Source organism: Anomalospiza imberbis, chromosome 4 (assembly GCF_031753505.1).
Source record: "Anomalospiza imberbis isolate Cuckoo-Finch-1a 21T00152 chromosome 4, ASM3175350v1, whole genome shotgun sequence".
In the NCBI taxonomy this organism is placed as follows: Eukaryota; Metazoa; Chordata; class Aves; order Passeriformes; family Viduidae; genus Anomalospiza; species Anomalospiza imberbis.
The window spans coordinates 41,299,633-41,322,310 of NC_089684.1; the positions used below are offsets into that span (position 1 = coordinate 41,299,633).

General features: G+C 38.2%; 1 protein-coding gene across 9 annotated transcripts in view; it reads right to left on the reverse strand.

The window, feature by feature from the left end:
• The window catches only part of GAB1 (GRB2 associated binding protein 1), a 97,392-nt gene that overhangs the window by 31,043 nt on the left and 43,671 nt on the right, over nucleotides 1-22,678 (reverse strand). For 8 of the 9 annotated variants that reach the window (XM_068188003.1, XM_068188007.1, XM_068188006.1 and 5 more), the window contains exon 2: nucleotides 8,019-8,313. In XM_068188003.1, coding sequence (XP_068044104.1) covers nucleotides 8,019-8,313 — 295 coding nt within the window. Of the gene's footprint in view, nucleotides 1-8,018; nucleotides 8,314-19,575; nucleotides 19,694-22,678 lie in introns of those variants that run through there. The other variant, XM_068188011.1, reaches the window with a different exon arrangement.

Below are 22,678 nucleotides of genomic sequence, written 5' to 3' on the forward strand. Positions count from 1 at the left end.
GTACTGCTCCAACTTCTGGGGCATCCCAAGACAGAGGCTGCTTCCACAGCCTCTGCTGACCTACCCTCTGACACACTATTCTCTGAATTTCTCCTATTTCTTTGAGTGCCTTTATATTTTTGACCTTTACGACCATCCTGTGGCAGTGAGGTCCACACCTTATTACACACAAATTGAAAACCCACTTCCTTTTAAACCTGCTGCCTGATAGCTTCACTTGATATATTTCCGTTCCCATCTTCAAAGAAACTGTGAACAATTGCCTCCTGTTCATAATTCCCATTCCCAACTTTACACAACTTTGTTGTAGTTTTTACTGAGTTGGTACTGCTTAGTTTTTCCTGCTGCAGAAGCCATTTCATTGCACATCTGGCTTCCCTTTACCCTCACTTTTCCTAGCTCTGATACTTTTTCTTTCCTGAGAAGAGAAACTAACTATTGCACACAAAGCACCAAAAAAAAAGTCTGGAACACACTGATTTATAAAGACATAACAGTGATTCATTCTGTTCCTTTCCTAACCTTTCCCCTTCAATTGTTACTGAATATTCAAGGTGACACTGTCCAGCTGTCTGGAAGCTGTATGATCTGTTCTCTGACCAAGGATTTGGAGCCCATTAATGTTAATGGATTGTTAGGGACACTTTCCTTCTGATGAGTTGTCTCATTTATTTTGACACAGATAATACTTGATAAAATCCCTGATCCTCCCACAGATCGTGTGGGGTTTGTTTAAGATTGGTGTTCGTGTGGTTTGGTTGAGGCTTGTTTGGTTTGTTTTTTTCAGCATATAGAGCACTAACTACTAAAATACCAACTTTCTGATCTGAAATCCATCCTCATACAGGCATTTTGTATGTGTTAAATAATGTGGGCTAATGCCAGATTGAAAGATCTACTGAATTTGGTCTAAAGCACTTCAGATCTGCTTTATGCATTGATGCCATTTCAAATTTGACTACAGGGGAAGAAGTAATGTTAAAAGATATCTTTCATCACTGAGCAAATGAAGGCTCTTTGCCTATCTGCACCCTCTCAAATATTCTCTTCAGCCAAGTACTCCTGAAGCTGATATGAAGGAAAGTTGCTCTCCCAGGAGACATTTATGATTTCAAAGAGTACAATCACCAACTTGCTCCACTTTGGACTAGGAGATTTTTAGGGAAGGGGTCATCTGCACACCAAAGAGCATTGTAAGTAATTTGGTTTGTTCCCAGAGCTCAGACACTCAGACTGCTTTGAAATAACTGGGAGCTGGAAAAACAGCCAGAAAATTTAACATGCAAATGAGTCTAACAAGAATCCTATTTTGTTTTAATAATTCCTGCATTCAGTACCAGCTAGAACAATCCGTTTTCTCAAAACAGGGCAAGAGTTTTATCTTTTCTCAGTTGGCTTCTTATGAGTAGTTATAGGCTTCATTTTCACTAGAATTTATACTTTTTTCTTCATAACTACTTTTGTATCTTGTAAAATTTATGAGGTAAAAAGAGCATTCTCTGAACAAGAGTAACAAAAGGCTTCACTTTCTTCCTTCTTAAATATATAAAGCTACTTTATTCCACAAGTTCCTACATATCTGTGCTTTGTGTACAACCTAGAAAATCTGAGTGTGGGAGTTTCTATTTAGGATTGCATTTATATTTTTGTGTTTGTTTGTTTTTTAATGAAAGCAAAAATTAGATTGTTTTCTACACTATGATGTACAGTCTCTTAATATTCTAATTATGCAAAAACTTGAAATGTTCTCATAATGAACAAAACACAGAGGCCTCATTACAGCACGCATTTCTTTAAATGTCAAAATTGCAATCAAAGTAAGAAAATGCATTCTTTGCACATTGTAGGTAGAAATATGAAAACAGAAATGGGATTTTTCCATTGCAACAGTGAATCAGCAACAGATGTGCAATGGCATGATTCTTCTATTCTTCTGAGATGTTTCGTTCCATCCACTTACTACAATGCATGTGTTATTAAAATAACCAGTGGCCAACAAAATATCAGAGCAATAACCTTGCCCAAAAATTCAGACACAATAGTAAGAGCCATAATTTAAAAAAAACACCAAATAAACACTTCATAACTACACCTGAAGCCTTAAAAGAACTTTGTTTCAGAGATCCTGGAATCAAAGGACTACATGTGCGCACACAGAGCACAAGCACATGTATGCTGGTGGGCACTTGCACTGTTCACACATTAACTCAATAGATGAGAGCCAGATCCAGCCCAGAAAGGACACAGACACATGAGCATGGATTTGGGATCTGGTATTAAGTGATCAGCTTGGCATCAGTATGAAATCTATGCAGTAAAGCTCCATACTGAACCTTTCTGCTACAGCTAGAGAAAGTCCTTTAAAATGCTGTAATAAAAACTTCCTATGCATTTCATAGGTTTCTTTTCTTAGTTTAATGTAATCTCACAGTATCTCTCTCCTCCTGAAGATAAACATGATACCCTATTTAGGGGTGAAGAATTCAGATTCACACATTATGTCCAGGAGAACCCAGCCTCCTGCATCTGAACCAGAAACACAATCAACTGTTCCAGGTTCCATCACATGCTGAAGTTTTCATCTTTCAGAGCTAACATCTAAAATTTAGTTCTTGCTATCTGCAATTCATGTGTAATTTTAAGCTGCAGTTTTCATTACCCATTTTAAATTTAAAAATACCAAAAGCATTTGCACTTGGAATTGACACCCCCTCTCCACCTGAAATTTTGTTTTGAAGACTATTCATTTAAAAGGAGAAATAAGGAAACATCTGTAGCCTGTTCTCCCCATCTTCAGATGGCACATGGGCTGGGTGACACAGGAAAAATAATCAAGGCGTTGTGTTGTAGACTAACTTCTGTAGGTACTCATGAAGAAAAATAGTGCAGCCCACCACACTAAAAAGCTTGGGAATTTTTCTTCACCAAAAAGGCCCAGAGCTTTCCATGGCAGAGCATGCTGCTTTGACCACATGGGGCCTCCCCCCTCCTGGGGCTCCAGCTCGGTGCCTGGACTGTAGGTATCTTTGTGTTCCAGAGAGGCTTCCATCATTCCATGTGCTGCCTCTCAGCACCTCAGGACTCATGGGATAGCAACCTGCAAAACACTTTTCCAACCCTTCTCCCAGCGACTCAGCAGTAATGTTAACAGCACAAGAAGTGTCCAGCAGGAACAAGAGAAAATTAAGTTAATTACCTAGGCATAATAGATTCTGTTTCTTTTTCCTCAAGGAAAAACAGAATCACCTTCCATTTGAACAACCGTTACATGCAGATGTCAGCTTAAGATAATGACCTCAGACACTCAAGATTAAGATTCTGATCATACCCCAATAGTAAATAATTTTTAAAATATATGTATTTTTGCCTCACATCTTGAAAGGGAAGACCTACTGCTGCAGATTTTGTGCTCTGTTCTTCATCATCATCATCTCACTTAACTACCTGTTCTTTTACTACAGTAGAATACATCTTAGTCCTGTCTGCTGTCTTCTCTTTTTCCTTTGGATAACAGGCAGTGATCATCTCAGCTCAAGCCACCAGCTACCATTTCTATCAAACCCTTGATTATTCCTATGCAATTTTACTAGAAAGCTCTAATGTCATTCTCCACTGTCTATCATCACCTTCCTCCCAGTAATTCCATCCATTAAAAAAAAATCATATTCGTATGTCTCAGTGGCCATTATCCCCCCAACTTTACTTACTCAAAGTAAATAAGCAACCAAAAAAGTCTTCAAAAAACAGATGCCTTTGTGCCACTATTCCTTCTAAACCTACTGTCTCACTTCTGTGACAACAGACCCATGACACTTCTCTTGAGAGTTTCTCTCCTAACGTTTTACTCGGTTCTTTTGTTATTTTTTACTGCACTCCAGGTCATCAGTCACTCATCCTTCTGGCACGTCACTTTTGAGGCAACAAGTCTTTCTAGCTAATCATATCTGAGAGATCCAAAAATGCCTCAACTCTTCATTAAGAACATCATCTCCATAGTGCAAATTTGTTGCAATTTTTTTTTAAACTTATTACTTTGTCCTTGCACTTCCCTTTATGCTCTTTCAGAGCCTCCCTTCCTTCATCTAGAAGCTCAGCTATTTCTCCTCACTTTTGAATCCTTTAATGACCAAGGTGTTGAATATTCAACATATGCTATTGGGATGGCAATTTTGCTTTGCCATGTGTGCTAGGCCCTGTCATGAACTTGTTAAAGCTGTCCAAGAAGAGCACTTTTATTTCTTACAGGCAGACCCTTCATGCAGGAAGGGCACCCTAAATACCTCCAATACCCACTATTTATTTATCAAAGACAAGGAGTCTCTGATATTGCACCGAAGCCGTGATCAACCTGCAGCACGTGGATTATCAGAACGTCATTTTAAAAAAGCAAATATAAAATTTTATTGTTCCAAAGGCAAAAAGGTATGAAGGCATACACCAGATAGCAGCAGCCTAAAAAGAAACTTTGAAAGCATTATGTGTAAAGCAAGCTGCAGCTCCTTCCAGTGCATGGTCCTTAAGATGACAGAAACTTTTTTCACCACATTTTATTATTTATGTAAATGTAACTGTAGATTTCAATGTCTTGTTCTTCTCTTTTTTCCTCTTCCTCTCTACCTTGTTATTTCTTCTGGTTTATTTTGCTACTGCTATATTTATTCAAATGAATACATGCAAGTGACATGTTTGCATTTAGTAAGATAACTTCCTCCTTTTCCTGCTTTGTCAAGAACACAGTTCACTAAATTACAGAAACATGGAGCTGGATCACATATAAAATATTCATCACAGATGCCTACTAAATTCTAGGGAAGGACTTTTGCAGCCTGTGCCTAGATATCCTTCAAAGGGTTTTCTTAATCGTTACATCACTCATTGAGAGAAAAAACAAGTTCTCTCTTCAGGTAACAATGGATCCATGTCCTGCTTATCACAACTATTTTTTTTTTTTGAAAGTCAGTTCTTCCCTCAGTATTTTCTTCTCAGGGAAAAAAAATCCTTCAACCTTTCTTCTTATCAATCACTTAAAAAAAACCCATTTCCTCTATCTTGACCTTTCTTTAAACATTTTATCCTCATCCTGCTGAAAGTATTTCAGAGGACGTCTCTACAGCAGAAGGCACAAAATAGCCATCAGGTCCATTCAACTTCTCCATTCCAGACTGTCTCTCAGTACAGTTCACAGTGAAATACTGGTGACACATTTTTGCCTTACAGTTCCATTTTAATCTCTAGATGATCTAGTATATCATGACCTTACAGAGAAAATATGAATGCTAAAAGCACAGTATGAAACTCTATGGCAAACCCAAACCCAATGCTCATGCATGGCGCCCCCCAACTTTGCACATGTGTTTTAAACAGAAAGATGCTATAGAAAGAAATGTTTTACAGTTTCTATTTGAAAACAAGAAGCATTAGCTGAAGAAAACATAAAAACTACCCAGAATTTTATTTTTAAAAGTAAAAGAATTATTTACCTTATTTAAAATAAAAATTCCTTCCTGTTTCTGTCTTGGTTAATTTTAAAATAACTAAATCGTTGAGAAACCTTTCTTAAAAGAGAGTCCCTATAAAAAGCCAAATATTGCATATATTGTAATTGTCATGCAATCATTACAGATTACACTAGACTATGATGCAACCAGAAATGTGAACACTCAATGCTTGTAAATATGATTGAAGAACATAAATTATCTACTTTGTCCAAATACAAATGTAACACTGCAGATCTCCACAATGTAGAGATTTCACATGCATAAATCAGTTTCCAGTTGGAAGGTCAAAACAAAGCATTAGGTAAAAATGAGTACTCAAAAGAATTTCTAATGAAATAAAACAAAGACCAAAGTTTACATTACATGAATCGCTGAGTCTTTGCTATGTATGAAAGGAGCAGCTCAGAGTTATTCTGAGCATTATTTTTCTGGTCTCTCTACAGTTACAAGCAACTCTTTCTCCCTCATTCATCTCAACACCAAAAGAACAACTCCCTAATTGTTTTCTAATAGCACTAGCCACTGCTGTCTTGCAAATTTTTTCTTTATAAATTCAAGGAGGCTATGTTCCTGGATTTCCAAATGAACCCCAGAAGGAGCAACAGGGCAGTGGTGTTCCTAGTTCTTGACTGAGCAATGGATGCCAAAGAGGACACTCACAACACAGCCCTTAATTAGTCTTGCAAGAGACATTTTTTCCAGCTTCAAAGAAAACTATCTTCTGCTTCAAACGGTAATAGAAAGATTGGTTATGCCACATACTCCTTTTGTTTAGCTCCAGATTAAAATAATAGTGTGTTTTTACTATCTGAACTTCACCCGTCCTTTAACTTCCCAAAATAAGCTGCAGGTGAATGCAGATTTTTGAAAGTACATTTACGACCTGCTCTTCTTTTGGGGTAGGAAGATTCATCTTGGAAAAAGAAGAACCTGGCAATAAACACTCAGCAACTGCTTTTCCCATTTTCCTTTTTTTAAATTCTTCCTCAATGCATTGCAAGGCATCACTAAACTGATAAAACAGACAGTACTGTCAACTCTCAGGCATGTGAAGTAAAGGTGTTGGAATAATTCAGCCAAAGCTAAAATGCCAAAGATGAAACACGCAATGAGAGTACAATGGGGAGAAGTTATTGATCCAATTGTCTGAAGCAAAAACTCAGTTTGTGAGGGCATAGTTACATCTCTCCACATCCATAGCAGGTTTCATCTTCAGTTCAATGACAGAAAACTAAGGGCTAACAATACACCAGCTCTCAGGGGAAAGGTCTGATGGTTTTGAGGGGACCCCACCTCTCTTTTCCGTGCAATGGACGCGTGCTCCTTTGTGCTCTGCCAAAGAGCTGCCAGGTGAACACATTTCCTCCTTAGATCCCAGATTTCTAGTGTATTCCCAGAACCAAGGACTTCTGCCTGCAGCTGCACTGGTGCATTACCCCCTGCCCACACCTCTCTGGAATGCAGGGATGCCTGGCAGGCTGAGCACTGAATCCCATGGCAGTTGCTCTCTGAGACGTGCTGCGGGTCCTGGGTGTGCTCAGGATGCCACAAAAACATGCCGGAATCGTCTAAAGAAGCAACTTTCCCTGAATTTGCTATTAGAGTGGCAATTCATAGATGAAGTTTTCATAACAAAGTTGTAGTTCAAAACTGCAATAAGGAGAAAGAAAAGGGCTCCTTCTTCCTAACGCAACAGTATTTTCCAGTCACTTTTGAAGATTTGGCTGGAGCAAAGTGATGTAAGCCCCTTTTTCTCCTTCACTTCCCTCAATCCACAATCCTACAAAAAGCAGGGATTTAATTCTAGCCCCTTCAGTCAGGCATGCCTTATGTACAACCTTCTTACCACTCCTATTTAATCTTTTCTTGGAACTGTGCACCCAGCTACAGCAAGTCATGTAACCCACTAATCTCCAAAAGGAATGCAGGAATATAAGTAAATAAAAAAGAATGGATTCAGGACAAGCAATGGCCACGAGGTATTTGCAAGGAATTAAACACACCATCAAGTTTCCTACAAGCAACCTTCCTATTTTGGTAGGATTTGAGTTGGATAGTGCAAAGCTACAGGTTATTTTTTGTTTGTTTTAGCTGATGGGGGTGGATTTCTTTTCCCCCGAGTCTCAAAGCAGAGGAAGAAATGGTAATATTAGAAACCTGACATTTTGCACTTATTCCTGCTTGTATAACCATATGTTTTTATACCAAATGGGACTCCTTTGATGATTATGAAGATCTACTGCTGCACATGATTGTACTTCAAGATTTTTCTTGCACTCCCAAGATCTAACATCACGCAGAACAGAAGAGCGTCATCCAAGTTCTACGGCACACTTAATTTGTACCAAATTCTAAATATCTCCCTCTGTTCTGCTTACTTTTTTTGAGGATAACAAGGAAGTTTCGACGCCAATACACACAAGTTTTAAAACATATGCCAGCTAAAGATAGTCATCTGATCTTTGAAACGTTCTTCACACATAGGCACTGCACTTTTTCAGAAAAAGTAACAGAACTTACCCTCATCTGTAGGGTTGAACCCACAGATATCACAGATACATCGAACCCACTTATTCATCTCCTCCTCGCTGTCTGCTACCAAATAGAAAACTCGGTCTATAGTGTTGATATCAAATATATAGCTGTTTTCAAACTCCTTTTTGTTGAACGTTAATCCAGCATCCACTTGTTGACACAAATTTAAGTCAATAATTCGGATAGGCTTCTTGGCATGGTCATTTTTGTAGTATTCCAATACATCTGGATCCCCTGTTAAGCGGCCGCTCCGAAGCACAAACCACCTTCTCTTCCATGCCTGGAAATTGGGGAGAGAGAAAAGGAAGAAAAATTAGAAGGAAGAAATCACACTTTAGGACCTTTTATGTGTGATTCTAGCCGGGGTTGAACCAAGTACTAATAAGTAGTTCAGTTATTATACTAAGAGATTACACACCAAATATCCACATTTAACACTATTTAGGTATTCTTACCTCAGTGGGCTTGAGGATTAGTGAATTTGTATTTTAAATTTTATATCTTGGCTTTGTTTGTAATAAGTGCATATATATAAATTAAATCACTGTTTACAAAATGAGAAAGCATGAATACACTAAAGAAAAAAGTGGGGTGGGGATCAGGAAAGGGGCAAAAAAGCACACAAAAAGGGCTTCTGAAGGAAGCTGCCAAAGCATGAGAAAGACAAAATAAAATACAGTTTTAAGTGTTCCATGGTGTTTTGTTTCCAATATCTGTTGTTTCAGGCTGATGCATTTTAACTGAATTTTTCACTGATACTCAGTGATCGTGACCTGCATTTAAGGAACAGACACTGTACATGCACCTCGATGCCAGGGGAACTCTGCACTCAGAACCTCATCATATTTCTACATTAGTACTTCCTACAGAAAAAGAGCAACATTATTATTTTTTGAAACTGTTAGAGAGATGACCAAATGTTCTAGTTTTACCACATAAGCCCAGTCTTTGGGGAAGATACAAAACAAATCAATTTGATAGTCTGACACTGTGCTTATTATAACAGCCCTCTTGATGCTGCAGAAAGAAGCTGATCTAAGAGAAAAGCAAATGCAAAATGTTGTATTCTCTAACGAATCCTTAGCTGCCTTTCATCCCATGGGCCTCCATCACCTGCCATAATTCTCACCAAAGACCTTAACTGAAAGCACACAACCAAGCTCAGCATACAGCTGTCCTGCTGCTTCCAACAGCATCTTTATTGCCCCACTTGGCTGCACTTTTGTTCCTCAGCTCTACCAGCAATACTATGCTAGTAGCTTCTTTTTATAACACAGTGCCAGGATAATGGGCACAGCAGAAGAAACCAGACACGCTGTCATTGCTCACTAGGAGAGCTGCACAGCTTTCACACTGAAAAATCTGAAAGTAGAACCCAGACACAGTCGGGAGCCACCCCTGTGACATCCATTTGTTCTTATACTTTTCAGCAAAGTTGGAGACCAAGGTAAATCGGTGCAGTAGCCAAGACATTGTGCATTACACCACAGACTCACACCATGCCCCAAGTCACCCCACTTTAAACTTCTTTAGGATATTCAAACAAGGTTGTCAGCAAGTCCTTTGAAAGATTTAAAAAAAAAAAAAAAAAAAAAAAAAAACCAAAAAAAAACAGCAGAAGAAATGGATAAATAAGACAGGTGAGGGTGAAGGCATTTTCCTTTTGGCCAGCCCTGGCTGTGTGCTAACCAAAGAAAGGAATGGAATCAGAAAGGATGGTCCCAGAAGGCATCAAGATGTGTGATGTCCTTTAAACACTGGGATAGCAGCTCTGAAAACAAGACTTTCTTACTGTGTATTAGGGAAAGATTCAGAGCCATTTTTGTGAGGCACAAGAGTGCATTCATTTCATTTTTTGTAGGTGCTACCTTCAAACAAACTAGTGAAAGGGGGGCATGGGGGACATAAGGGACAAGGACTGCACTGCCATCTCCCTGCTCTGAACAAGTGCTGTGGGCTTTGCCCCAAAGACTCATAAAACCACCACTGTGCATGCGTGTTTGGGGTATCAAGCTTAGAAAGCTACTATGAAAAGATAATACAGAAAACAGGAGAAAGAGAAAAAGGACAGACAGCTTAATTGAGGCTTGTGATCCATTCTCCAACTAGCAAACCTCTAAAAGTTTTTTGATTTAAAGATACTGTCTATACTTTACAAAACAATTATATTTATTGCAGTTCTGAATAACAGCATCTGTTTTTAAATGCTGAACTGTAAGCAAACTGTGAATCAAGTCAAAGTCTCAAGCAACTATTTCCATGGTAGCAGTAAGGTTAACTGGTGAACAGTTAAAATGTAGAAGATGTAATAGATTAAACCCCTTCAATTTAGATTTCAAATGTGAGTATATCCTCACAGCACAGCTGGATAAGCAGCATTTAACAGCAACCCAAAAACATTAGCAGAGTTTGTTTCCTGCTTCCAAATCAAGTGACAACTTAGATGCTGGGATAACACAAAACTCCAGTAGATGAGCCTCTCTCCAGGCAAGGCTGATCACAGATAACTGCTACAAACTGCTTCAGATACTGCTTTATCTTTAACCTCAGCCTTCAGTCACTCAGATGAAATTTTCAAAGCAGAAATCAGGAGGAAAGAGACTACAGATAGGAGAGTAACAAGAGCAATCGAGAAGTATGATGCATTTTGTCTCACAGTTCGTGCAACAACAAAACGCTATGCAAAAAAAACTCCATCAACTCTGTATCAACCAGGCATGCCTCTACTAAAAATTTATTTACTGTGTTAGGGAATGAAAGGTTCCCAGCAATCCTGACAATTTCTGTTGAGCATTAATGAGTAAATAGGACACTAAAAATGAGAAAAAACATTAAGCTAAAAAGAATTTCCTTTCAATCCTTCAAGCTACAAAACAGCACGTCTTAAATATTTAAAACATTGAATTTAGCCTGCTAGCACCTGCTACTATTTCTGAAGTTTTCACACAGTGCATATGCGAACATTTATTTCAGTCCAACAGTGAGTCACACTCTGAAACTGGCACAGATTATATTCAAAAACAAAAGCAATTCCATAAACTACACACTAACAAGGCAGATACAAAGGTTCTCTGGACTACAGTACAAAGCACAATTTAGCAGCAGAATAAAGCTTAAAGCTAGACAAGCAAAATGACATCAGCACCCTTGCTAATCATAGCACAAAAGCGCCTCTATACTTCGTCAGAGTGCAAAATGAGCTCAAATAAATCATCCTTTGTTATTTGAAAATATCTGGGATTCTTAAAGCTTGATCTATTTTTAACATTTCAGTATTTGTCACTGCAAAGAAAGCTGTGCACTGCCCCACTGAAGTACAGAATATTGTGCTATTTGTGTTAAATGTAAAAGGAAGAGCTTTTTCAGCAACAGCTTTCCAAAGAGCAATCTCTAAAAGAGAGAGTGTACACGTGCAAATATGTACTTATGCAAGTTTTATCTTTTTTTTTTTTACCCATTTGGGCGTTTTTGTTTGAAAATTTTGTGTTTTCTTTTATTGAAGTGCATGCTACAAACTATTTCTCAAAATCACTCAAACTATTTCTTATAATCACTCACAACCAATTTATGTCACAGGAAAATTAAAGGTACCAATTATTTATCTGTCACATAATTGATGTTATTATCAGCCATACATTATCAAATACTGGTTTTCTGTGCTAGAAGTCAACTGCTTTTAGTTTGAGAAGTTGAAAAAATAGTCAGAATACGATTTAAATATTTGGTAGTTATTTAATTCTGGGAAGAAATTTGAGCAAATATTTTTTTTAATTAAAGATTTACTCAAATATATAAAATAAGTTATTAATAGAAATATGGTTTAATAATACATTTTATAAATATACTAGCTCTTAGTCACTAAACACTGCTTGCAGAGCAAATACCTAATTCAGAAGAAAAATGGCTCCTTTTATAAGTGTTGTAAGGCAAAAATCATGGTTCTCAAGTTCACCAAAAGCCTGTGTAAGCTCTTAAATTATTACAAAACACAGTTAAACAGGGTTTGCTGCTTTCCCTTCAGTCTAAGAAAGGCCTTGTGTGCCTCAACTTGTTTTCTCCTCTGGGCTGCACAGCACATCAGCTGGCCTAACACAGGACACCACCACACCTGCCAAACATTGTCCTGCTTCTGTCATGAGACCATCGCTTTATGGGACCATCATAACTATAGAAAGGAGCTTGTTGCTTTTGAGAGAAGCTGAAATGTGACAAGCTGCTCACTCACAGAGCATCAAATGATCAAAGGAACAGTGGAATTCTGTATTTTTTGCACAGCATTTTGTGTAGGTTACAAAGTAAAACCAAGACATTTCTATGATTAAGGTTTTTTTTTTATTAAAGTATATGCAAACTGCTGATTTCAATGTGAATGAAGGAGCTCAGAAATTGACAGAAAGCATCATGCAGCCATGTTAGGGTTTAGTCAGTTTTTGGCCTTTTTTTTTTAACTATTGCATACTACTGTATGCAGTACACAGAATTTACAATATATTCTACTTACAAGAGGTGTACCTGTTGAAGAGGTTGTAGCTATCCCTTAATCTTTACATTTATGGATTATTTTCCCCTCCTCTCTCCTCATATACACTCGAGATGTACTTCATTTAGCTGCTGCCTGTAGTTCAAAGATGTAGGAAGTATGGGTGCATATGTAAATGGAAAGGGAAAGGAAGGAGGAAGGGGCAGGAAAGAGCAGTTAATTTATATTTTTCAAAGGATTTAACCTTCCATTTAGATCCCCTTAAGTGGTTTCTCAAGAGGCCAAAATGATTACATGACATGTTAAAATAAAAGCTTAGAGATGTTAAATGAAAGCTTTTTGTGGTCCGTTTTTTACAGATTTAGCTCTCACATGGCCAAGTGACTGCTTACTGATAAACGGATCAGTTATCCTTCTTGTAGCGAGCGCGGGATCCAGGACGGTTTGGATGGATGAGAGATCTCTGAAGCCAGGTCTTAGAAAATGTGATTTATTAAAAGGGGGAAAGGCCCTGCTTGGAGTTGCCAGGCACAACTCGTGGCAGGCCCAGGGAGAGAGGGAGAGAGAGGGAGCGGGTGTTCCAGGTGAGGGTCCCAGGGGAAGATCCAAGACAGCGTCCGGTCCCTCGGGCACACCTTATCAGGGGGCTTCAAGGTGGGCTGGAACAGGACTTGGGCCAATGGGGTCACAGATACCTGTAACTTCAGGGGAGGGTCACAGGTGTGGGATGAACCATACATTGGGGGCGAGACAGAGCATTCCATTTGACCTTTGGACCTATCTGCAGGTAAAGGGCATTGTTTAATCAGAAAGGGGGATTGCTTTCAACCTGGCTATACTATTGTTTTCTAGTTATTCAGTGGTCAAGGTTTGTTATTTCAAATCTAGTTCTCATCTCAATGTCTGTATTTTCCAAATCTTTTGCCAGGCAATCGTATTTATAAGGTTTTCCTATTTCATCTTCCCCAACACCTTCTGTAGTTTCCTACTGTTATTACCCACCATTCTAAGGCTGCTTAAAGCTGATTTTCCTCTTCTAGCACAGTTGCCGCCATTTTTCTTCTGGGTAGCATCCAGTCAAAAAAACCTTTCAAAACTCCTGAGAACTGGCTAAGTTGAAGAGAGTTCCTTACACCCCACCCCAGTAACACTGCTAATAAATCTTTCTCCATGTATGATCAGTAAATCCAAGAATAAAATTATAAATCTTAGGCCTTCCTTCCCATCTCTCAAGTGTGTGGACATTTGTGCTTAGGTTTTCATCTCTGTACTCACAAAGTACTTTAAAAGGGCACAATTTGGCATCCTTCTTTCTCAGAGACATCAACGAAGACCTGGCAGAATGAAATTACTTGCCCAGGGGCTCAAAGAAGGCTCCAAAAAATACCTGGTGCTTCATAAATGCACAACAAGACATTTCCTTACTCCAAAAGAACTTATGAAATAAACAGAAGACAGAAGGAAGAACATGAACCAGAGAGAAGAAGGAACAGCAAAAGACACAACCTGAGGTGACTTTGTAATGCTCTTGTGGACATTTAATTCCTGTAGCTACTATTGAGCATTTTTCAATTGTCTGCTGGGTCCAAGATTTAATTTTCTTTATGCTTTTTTGCTCCCATCTATTTAATCTATTCCTCTCTTTCTACTTAGCTCTCTCTTTCCTCTCTTTCCCATCTATTTAATCTATTCCTCTCTTTCTCAGTGCAAAGGTTAAATAACAGTGAAATTGGTACATGTCTTTGACAAACAACCAGAAAAGGATCCCAAACAGCAGCTGAGTATTTCTGCTCCTTTTTGTCTCTACATTTCCATTGTCCAGGTATTCCAGCTATTGCAGAAGACAAACACACCTATGGCACAGCTTCACTGACTTGTGCATTAGACCTGTGCTCTGCATCCCAGTAGAAGCTCAAATGAAACAAAAATAAAAGTGCTCCTTCACACTGTGCTTCTTTTTAAATCCTATTTGTGGTCAGCGTAGACCAGTGACAACTATAACTGATGAGCTCCATCCCACAAGGCACATACTTGGAAGGACTGCTGGGAAGTAGCAGAAAGAGGTCACGTTAGGTAACAATACTTCGAGTACAGGACTTTACTTTTTCCACTTGCTGCTCTTCCAACTTGCAGGACTAACTCCAACATGGTGAAACTGCAAAATTTCAAATGTTTTCCCTAAGAAATTAACACTTGCAGATTTCCATATGGATTTCTATATAGATTTCTTATTTTGGGGTGTTTTAAGGAAAGCATTTTCTGTAAATCTTTTAAAACCTTTTAAGGTTGGTTGGTTGTGTGGGTTTTTTTAATCTGGTTCCTTTTTTAAAGGCCATATCATGAGCACCAGGAACTGAAGAATATGTAATTACTAGTTATTTCTGAGACCCTTGTCATAACACCAACTGGCAAGAGACATCCTCTTCCCTAAAAATTATGCCCTTTATTTTTTGAAACCTAAGACATAACAATTAAACAAAGAACCAAAAAAAAAAGCATATTTAGTGTCTTGATTTTATACAGCAGAATCTACAATTCCATAATTTGACAATAGTCCAAATATCTACTCTTAGTAGTACTAGATACTAACAAGTATAAACAGATTGCTGGGACACAAACAAATGTGGTATGAGGAAAACACTGAATATGTTATGACTTTCTTTAAATACTTAAGACTTGTTTTCCAGGAAGCACCCTCTTTTCTCACTGAGCAAAATAAGGAAAAAACAGTCTCAGTGGAAGTTTCCACTCTCCTGGCCATCATCCTGATCATCTGTTCCGAATACACACAAGGCCAAAATTTCCTGTTTTCAAACTATTGTCACTATTTTCTAGTCTTGTCCTGTCGATTCTAACTTTAGCTTGTTAAATAAACAAAACACTGAAAATACAGCAGAACAATACCTCCACACACATATACCATGAGCTCTGTACCATAACTGATGTTTCAGCACGTGAATTAGTTTCCCAGCATTAATTTAAGCACCAAAAAAGGGACAAAATAAAATGCAGCCAGTGTAGCACAAACTGCTGCTTTATTTTGTGAATCTGAAACTAACTGAATATCTTCATTTTTCTCTCAATTTTGCATGGGAATTATTAATATTTTCTTGCCTTTTGCATATTTTTTTTCTACATCCTTATCCTTATTCCAAATGTGCAGTAGTGCAGCCAGGTCTGTATCATCTAATTCACATTAAACTGATCTTTATTACAACTGGTTTCAGTACATACTTTTCTGCAACATGCCAGAAGTTTTCTAATGGCAAGCACAAACTTACTCCTGCACACCTGGGAATTATTACCAAAGGAGATTATCATCTCTTCACCAAAGGAGAACTTATTCATAGCTATACAGAGTAATAAAGCAGGAGCCCTGCAGCAGCGCCAGAACCTGAGCCCCCATTTCACTGTCTCCAAGCCAGGACCAGTGACCAGATGGTCTCTCTCTACGTAGGAATTCTATGTAGGAATTCTATAGAATTCCTACATTCTCTAATCCAATTGAAATGCCTATAAAAGTTCCAGTGGTTCTGATCACTTGCAAACCCACCTTTTCACTTCTCCTCCACCATCAATCCTGTGTAGCCAAGACATAACTCCTAGGAATTTGCTGGGAACATGTTCCCCACCAGTGATATGAACTTTGCCATCTCCTCTCACTACTCCATCTCGCTCCTTTGTCAGCAATGAAGACACAACACTCACAGCATGAGGTCTGCCTTGGCACAAGGAGAAATACAGCTACTGCAGGTCCCTTACTCACACACCTACATGGTCTTTGGTTTGCTGCCCTGTTTCCCAGAATATTTCTAAAATTTGGCTATTTCCTCTCTGATCATGAGCATGGTCTGATCATCCCCCTCTCTAGTCTTTCCCATATCCATCCTATTTGAAATAAAACTGCCAGGAGAATCTCCCTTCTCTCATTCTGATTACATCATCTTCTATTTTAAAGTTCTCCATTTATTGACTTGCTTTATTGTACTTTGGGGCCTCTTCCCATTTTGAGGCTTTTTCTATTTAGAGAGATTTGTGTTCTTACTTGACTCTCTCCCTCTTGCAAGTCTTCCCCTATTGCTTTTAGCTTCACCACTGATTCCAGATTTGGATCATTTTTCCTTCTCTCCAGCACCTCTCATCTTTCTTTTGAAGGCTTCCTGAACAAATAAGCAAGGGCATGAGGCTTTTTCTATTTAGAGAGATTTGTGTTCTTACTTGACTCTCTCCCTCTTGCAAGTCTTCCCCTATTGCTTTTAGCTTCACCACTGATTCCAGATTTGGATCATTTTTCCTTCTCTCCAGCACCTCTCATCTTTCTTTTGAAGGCTTCCTGAACAAATAAGCAAGGGCAAGACATCTCCTTCCTCCAGATTCCTCCTAAAGATCAGCCTCTTTGACAGTGCTTGTGATCACCCAACCAAATTTCAATCTGGCCGTGCATCACATGGATTCATTTAAGAAATGATGTTTTTGTGTATTCACCAGACAAAGGCTTGTTTGTTGAGGTTTTTTATTTTTTAAAAGTTGCTTCAGTCTTTTCATCAGTTTTTAATTAGAATTCACTTCTCCCCACAACTCTTAATTTAAGAAAGGAAATAATTTGTAGTAGGCTCTGCCCTGTTTTTAGGAGTCTCTGTTCATTGCTTATCACAAGGATTATCACCATGCTCACAGGATCCCATAAACAAGACAAGGCAGAGAAGACAGCAGCCATGCCGTTCAACTTGGATTCCACCTGAGCTCATGGGTGTAGGCTGTATGAGGGAATACCCAAAAAGAAATAGTATTTATAAAGATGTGAAAAATTCTAAGCTGAGAAGTCAAGCCTACACTCTACTGATACCAACAGCTGCTTGCCTTCTAACAGCTGGGGATTAACTATTTCACGATATGTTTTTATCCATTCATTCCTCATTTCCTAGGAGGACAGGAGTTTTGAAGCAGTGTTTGTAACATGATGGGGAAAAATTCCCATTTCTCCAGATCACAAACCCAATGCTTCCTGTAATATTTTGTACAAACTGAGTTTTATTTTTTTTTCCTTCTTGCTTTCCCGTGTAGGTATCTATCTTCATCATCTGTGAAATACATACGCAAGGAAAAGAAAGACAAGACACTAGAATTTTGTAAAAACATGCCATTCCTAGCAGGGGTTTAAACGGCATGTAAAAACATGCCATTCCTAACTGCAGATCCTGGGACACTGCAGTTGCAATGACCATACAATATATGCTTGCATCACTGCTTCATGTTTGGATCACTCAAGCATGTTCATTTGCAAATAATACAAGAGTTTTCTACAGATGACAGGAGGCCAAGCATTCTGTACATCATTTCTTTAACAAAATATTTATAGGCTTAAATCCTGTGCTTTGTACACTCTACAATATAAAGGGGATTTGAACTACAGAAGCATCAGTTTCTCCAGCTTCAATAGGGAATGATGAATTAAGAGGGATTTAGCAATGGATTAAGGGTGATGGTACAAAGATATCCCATAATTTCTACAATTTGTCTCCCAAGTAACTAACCTAGTTTAACCTACCAGTTGTATTTAAGAAGCTCCTAACCATTAACACACAGTCTCCAATGGAAATTTAGTCACCAATGGAAATTCAGACTATGTTTTAAATAGTCCCTACAAATTAAACTTAGGACATGTTGACACTCCATCCTTATCCATTCCTCATAAGAGCAAGGATGTACAGTCACTGACATCATTGCAAATCAAGTATATGCAGACCAAAGCATCTCTTGCAAATGAGTCAGCCACTGCTCCAGCAATGAAAGGACTGACACTTACTCAAGCCCTTTTCCTCAGGCACAGTGAAGGGAAAGCTAAAGGAAACCTATTGTTCTGCCAAAGCTGCACAGCTTTGGCACAGTAGTTTCTTTCTACTGTGAGGCATTGCGAGGAATTCCCTGTTTGTATATAAGGAACATGTAATTTTTCCCCTGTATATAAGAAAGGGGAAGAATTAGGAATGGCGATTTACATTTTAACACTCAAACTATAAACTTTCCCATTACAAATCACCAGATCTGAAATGTGCATATGCAGAGATGGCAGAGAGAGTTGCTAAGAAAAGTAAAAGCTAAGATAAAAAAGAATCAGTATTCGGTCTGATAAATACATTCTCACTTTACACGGCTGAAACTATTTACCAATTAGGCTCCGGCAGTTTTTTTCCTGAGCAGAACTGACCAGAAGAACTCCAGAGAAAAATTAATTTCAAAATAAACAAGCATAAAGTCCAAATTCTTTCCAAGACATTACGATATATAGAATCCTTTCACTATGTTCCTTAACCCTGAGTTCCTATTGTAGCAAAAATATTGTTTTTCCAACAATGCAAACAATACTTTTAGATACCGGCAGTAACAAAATGGTTAAGAAATTCAGGAACCAGCAATCTTACATACCAATAGCAAATTCAACTACATACCAGGATACTTGAATATTAAGATGCTTCAATATAATTACTTGGATTAGATTATAAAACACTCCCCTAGCTCTCATCGGTTCACATAAAACATTTTCTACTTCTTCCTGGACTGTAACAGTACCCTCGCGCCATACATTACTAGGACGAACAACTTTGTAGAACGTAACCACCACAACCAATTCACAGATGTGTGAACAGACAAGGAATCACAGACAGCTCTTCAGTAACAGCACAAGTATTAAGATAAACTGTATTTTTAAAGGGCTGTATAAACACACCTAACACACACCCACAACGTACTGAAGCAATACATCAGAGCTTCTGTTTGTGCTCCATGGCACAAAACCTCTCTCTTGTTTTTCTTTTTTAGAGCTAGTAGGTATGAGTAAACAAACAGGTGGAGAGGTTTAGGCTCTTGCTTCGGCAACAGCATTCACTGAGTTAACTTGTAAATCAAAACAAAAGCTCTTTTTGAACAAAAAAAATTTCAAGCACAAAGATAACATTCTTTAAGGAAGTCCCTGTTTACTCACTCTAATTCATTCTCCCCATACCCAAAGTTACAAAGCAGAAAAGTAAACAACATTAAGAACACAGTTTTTGACTAGTTTACCTCTTCAAGTCTTCAGAAAATTTAAGCAATGTAGTGGCCATTTCTGTAGTTTTGTCTACCCCAAAATAAGTAAAGCTTTCTTTTTCCTGCCGGCTTCCCACCTCACTCTACACCACCCTATCCTCATAACCTTTGACCAACAGGAAGCAGACACAATGGACTGAAAATAACAGCAATTGTAAGATTTCAAATGATTTAATGCATGAGGGGTAGGCTTAAGATTTGAAAAACTTCCCTTGCTTTGGTTTTTCAACAGCTATTTAAAACATGTTATCTACATAGACTTAAAACATTAGCTCAAAATCCTAGGTTGAATGGGGCTAAAACCTGTGAAACTTTTACCTAGGCACTATTAAGGACACAGAGGTACAAATGCTTGCATATGTTGAGGTTTTGTGTTTATGTCATAGTCATTAGGCTGTTATATACAATGAAATTAGTTTACTAATAGTTTAAGCAAGAGCAGTAGAAGTTTCTTAGAACATTTTGTCTTTCTTTAAAAAACTTTTATTTATATGGTCTTTTAGATAAAAAATAGGTATATGTCCCATAAAATTAGAAGACATTCTTGTAAGAATGTCCATTTAAACACTGCAGTTAATCCACGGTGATGGAAAGTCACAGATCAGTTTGCTAACAGACTTTTGCTAACTCTAAGTAGCTGAGATGCACTTTGCAATGTAGAAGGAAAGATCTTTATTCCTCACATAAAAGCCCAAGCAATGATCCCATATATATCTTCATTAACAGTAAAAGATTCATGTACTTTTAATTATACCAATAGCTTGGCACAAACACTGGACAGTTACAGATTCCGAAGTCCAAACAGGCAATTACAGCATTTCTTTTTATTAGTTTTAATGTTTTTTGCTTTGCACCCCAAGTACCTGCTGATTATTATTTTGCAAAGCCACAATCACGTCCCAGGTTCCTCCTCTGCTATTACACCACAGCACACAGAGGTCACAGTCAGAAGAACAGAAGCACCAACGCAGAGGGGGACTCACCTCTTGTACCAGAGCTACACTGTGTTTTCTGTACAAAGGAAGGGGCAGGTGTGGGATAAAGAGTCAGTGTCATTTTTACACAGGCTCCTGGTCCTGAGCACAGGAGAACCAAACCCAAGGTCTTCCCACAATCAAAGAGGTTGGTAACGTCCTCTGCCTTGCAAACGCCAAGGAAAATCTCAAGCTATGAGTATTACATGGAATAGTTAAAAGCAAGCTGAAATGCAAGGTCATAATAATTTTCCAATATTATTAATGTTCCAACATAGTTCTGAGTATGTTTGCTACCCCATGTACACACTTCATCAAGCATACCTCTATTGCACATTAGGCACCACTCCATTTCAGAGGCATTTTAATAATGGAATTACAACAGAAACATTCTTTTCTTGGCAGGGTAAGCTCAGGCACTGCATTTCTGCAAGATAAGACTGGATGTACCTTGTCAATGCAGCATTTCATTAAGGTCTGCTAGAGCTCAAAATAACTACAGAGAAGCCCCTCACAGACCTCGGTATCCAACAACAACTTCCAAACACAAAACATTCAAATAGCACACAAGCAAGCTTCTGGGCACAGCAGCACAAGCCACCACTGGCATGTTAGAGGAGTAGCTTGAAGCACAAATAGTCCAACAAGGAAAATAAATACAAGGTCCTCAGCCAGCCTGCAGTTTAAGAGTCCCTTGATACCACTCTGCTAATAGGATCCTCCTCTTCTCTTCCCCCATTTTAAGACACAACCTGATGCCATCACATCAAGGAATAACAGAGAAAGGATATCCTGCCTAGATTTTCCATTATATAGATCAAATTGTCAATCCAGAGAAGTCTTTGCTCACACATGGGATAAAAAGAAGATGCTTCCAACTGATTAACCCTGAGAGGAAGCAAGCTTGACTCCATGACTATTTTTAAGTAGTTAGCATTCACACAATGGCCTAAAATTATTGGCCAACCCCCAGGGTTCATGGAACCTTCATTAAAAATAAAATGAAAATTAAAAAACAGGGAGTTAGCATGTTTGAGAGAGGAAAAGCAAAAACAAATGAACTGGAAGGTGACAGATATAATTATGCTTCTTCCCAGACTCACCTTGAATTCAGTTTGGATGCTAAGTTTAAGTAAGTGAAAAGATAGGAAGCTTTATGTCATTTTCTCTAAAAACAAAGCATTTCCTTCAACAATTGCTGGGAAAAATCTTTCTTCAACAGCTCTTGTCATTTTGACTAATACTCTTTTGCTGTAAATATCATATGACAAAAAGGAAGTAAAGAGAGAAAAATAAAAATATCTCTATGTAGCTGTATTATGAAAGGAGGAACTTGTTTCATAGCCCTCATTTTCAAAGCCAGATACCACAGCTGTGCTGCAGCTCCAGCTGAACAGCTCCCTGCATCTCACCACCTACCAGACAAAGGGCATTTAGTTTAACAAGTGTTCAGTGTTTCACTTTTAGACCAGTTAAAAGCATCCCACATCTAAGGCTTCATCTGAGCATAAGAGAAGTCATGCTTTGTGCATCTGGACAGATGATGAATATAAACATCTTCAGTATAAACTAAGGATAAATAATTTAAGTGGCATCATTTCAACATTAAATTCACTAAAAATGCATTCTTCTGCTAGGCATTTCTCTGGATAAAGAACAAGATGAGGCAAAAGGCCCTGTAAGATCATTCTTGTAATCTAGGAAATGCCCATAAACTCAAGACATTTTAAATATCACCATTCATCTTCACCTTTCAGGCATTTATCTTCTTTTAAGCATTTATCCTTGTGGAGGCTGTTCTTGGTCTTTTTAATAATAGCATCCTTCTGATGAGTAACTAAGAGATTCATGGAAAACAAAAATTTCTGATCTCACCACAAACTATTCCCCTCCTCCTCTGTGCACTCAATAAAAAGTGAACAATTAGCCTGCTGTTTGCTCAGTACAGCGAGATTGTTCATTTCTTCATTTGTATCACTTCACGGAATAGAGAAAAACATTAAAAATACTTTAAAGAAACGAATCTACCATTAAATTACCAACACTGCTCTGAGAATTTAAACCCCATGAGATTATTATTATTTCTTTTCTGGTTTTGAGCATAT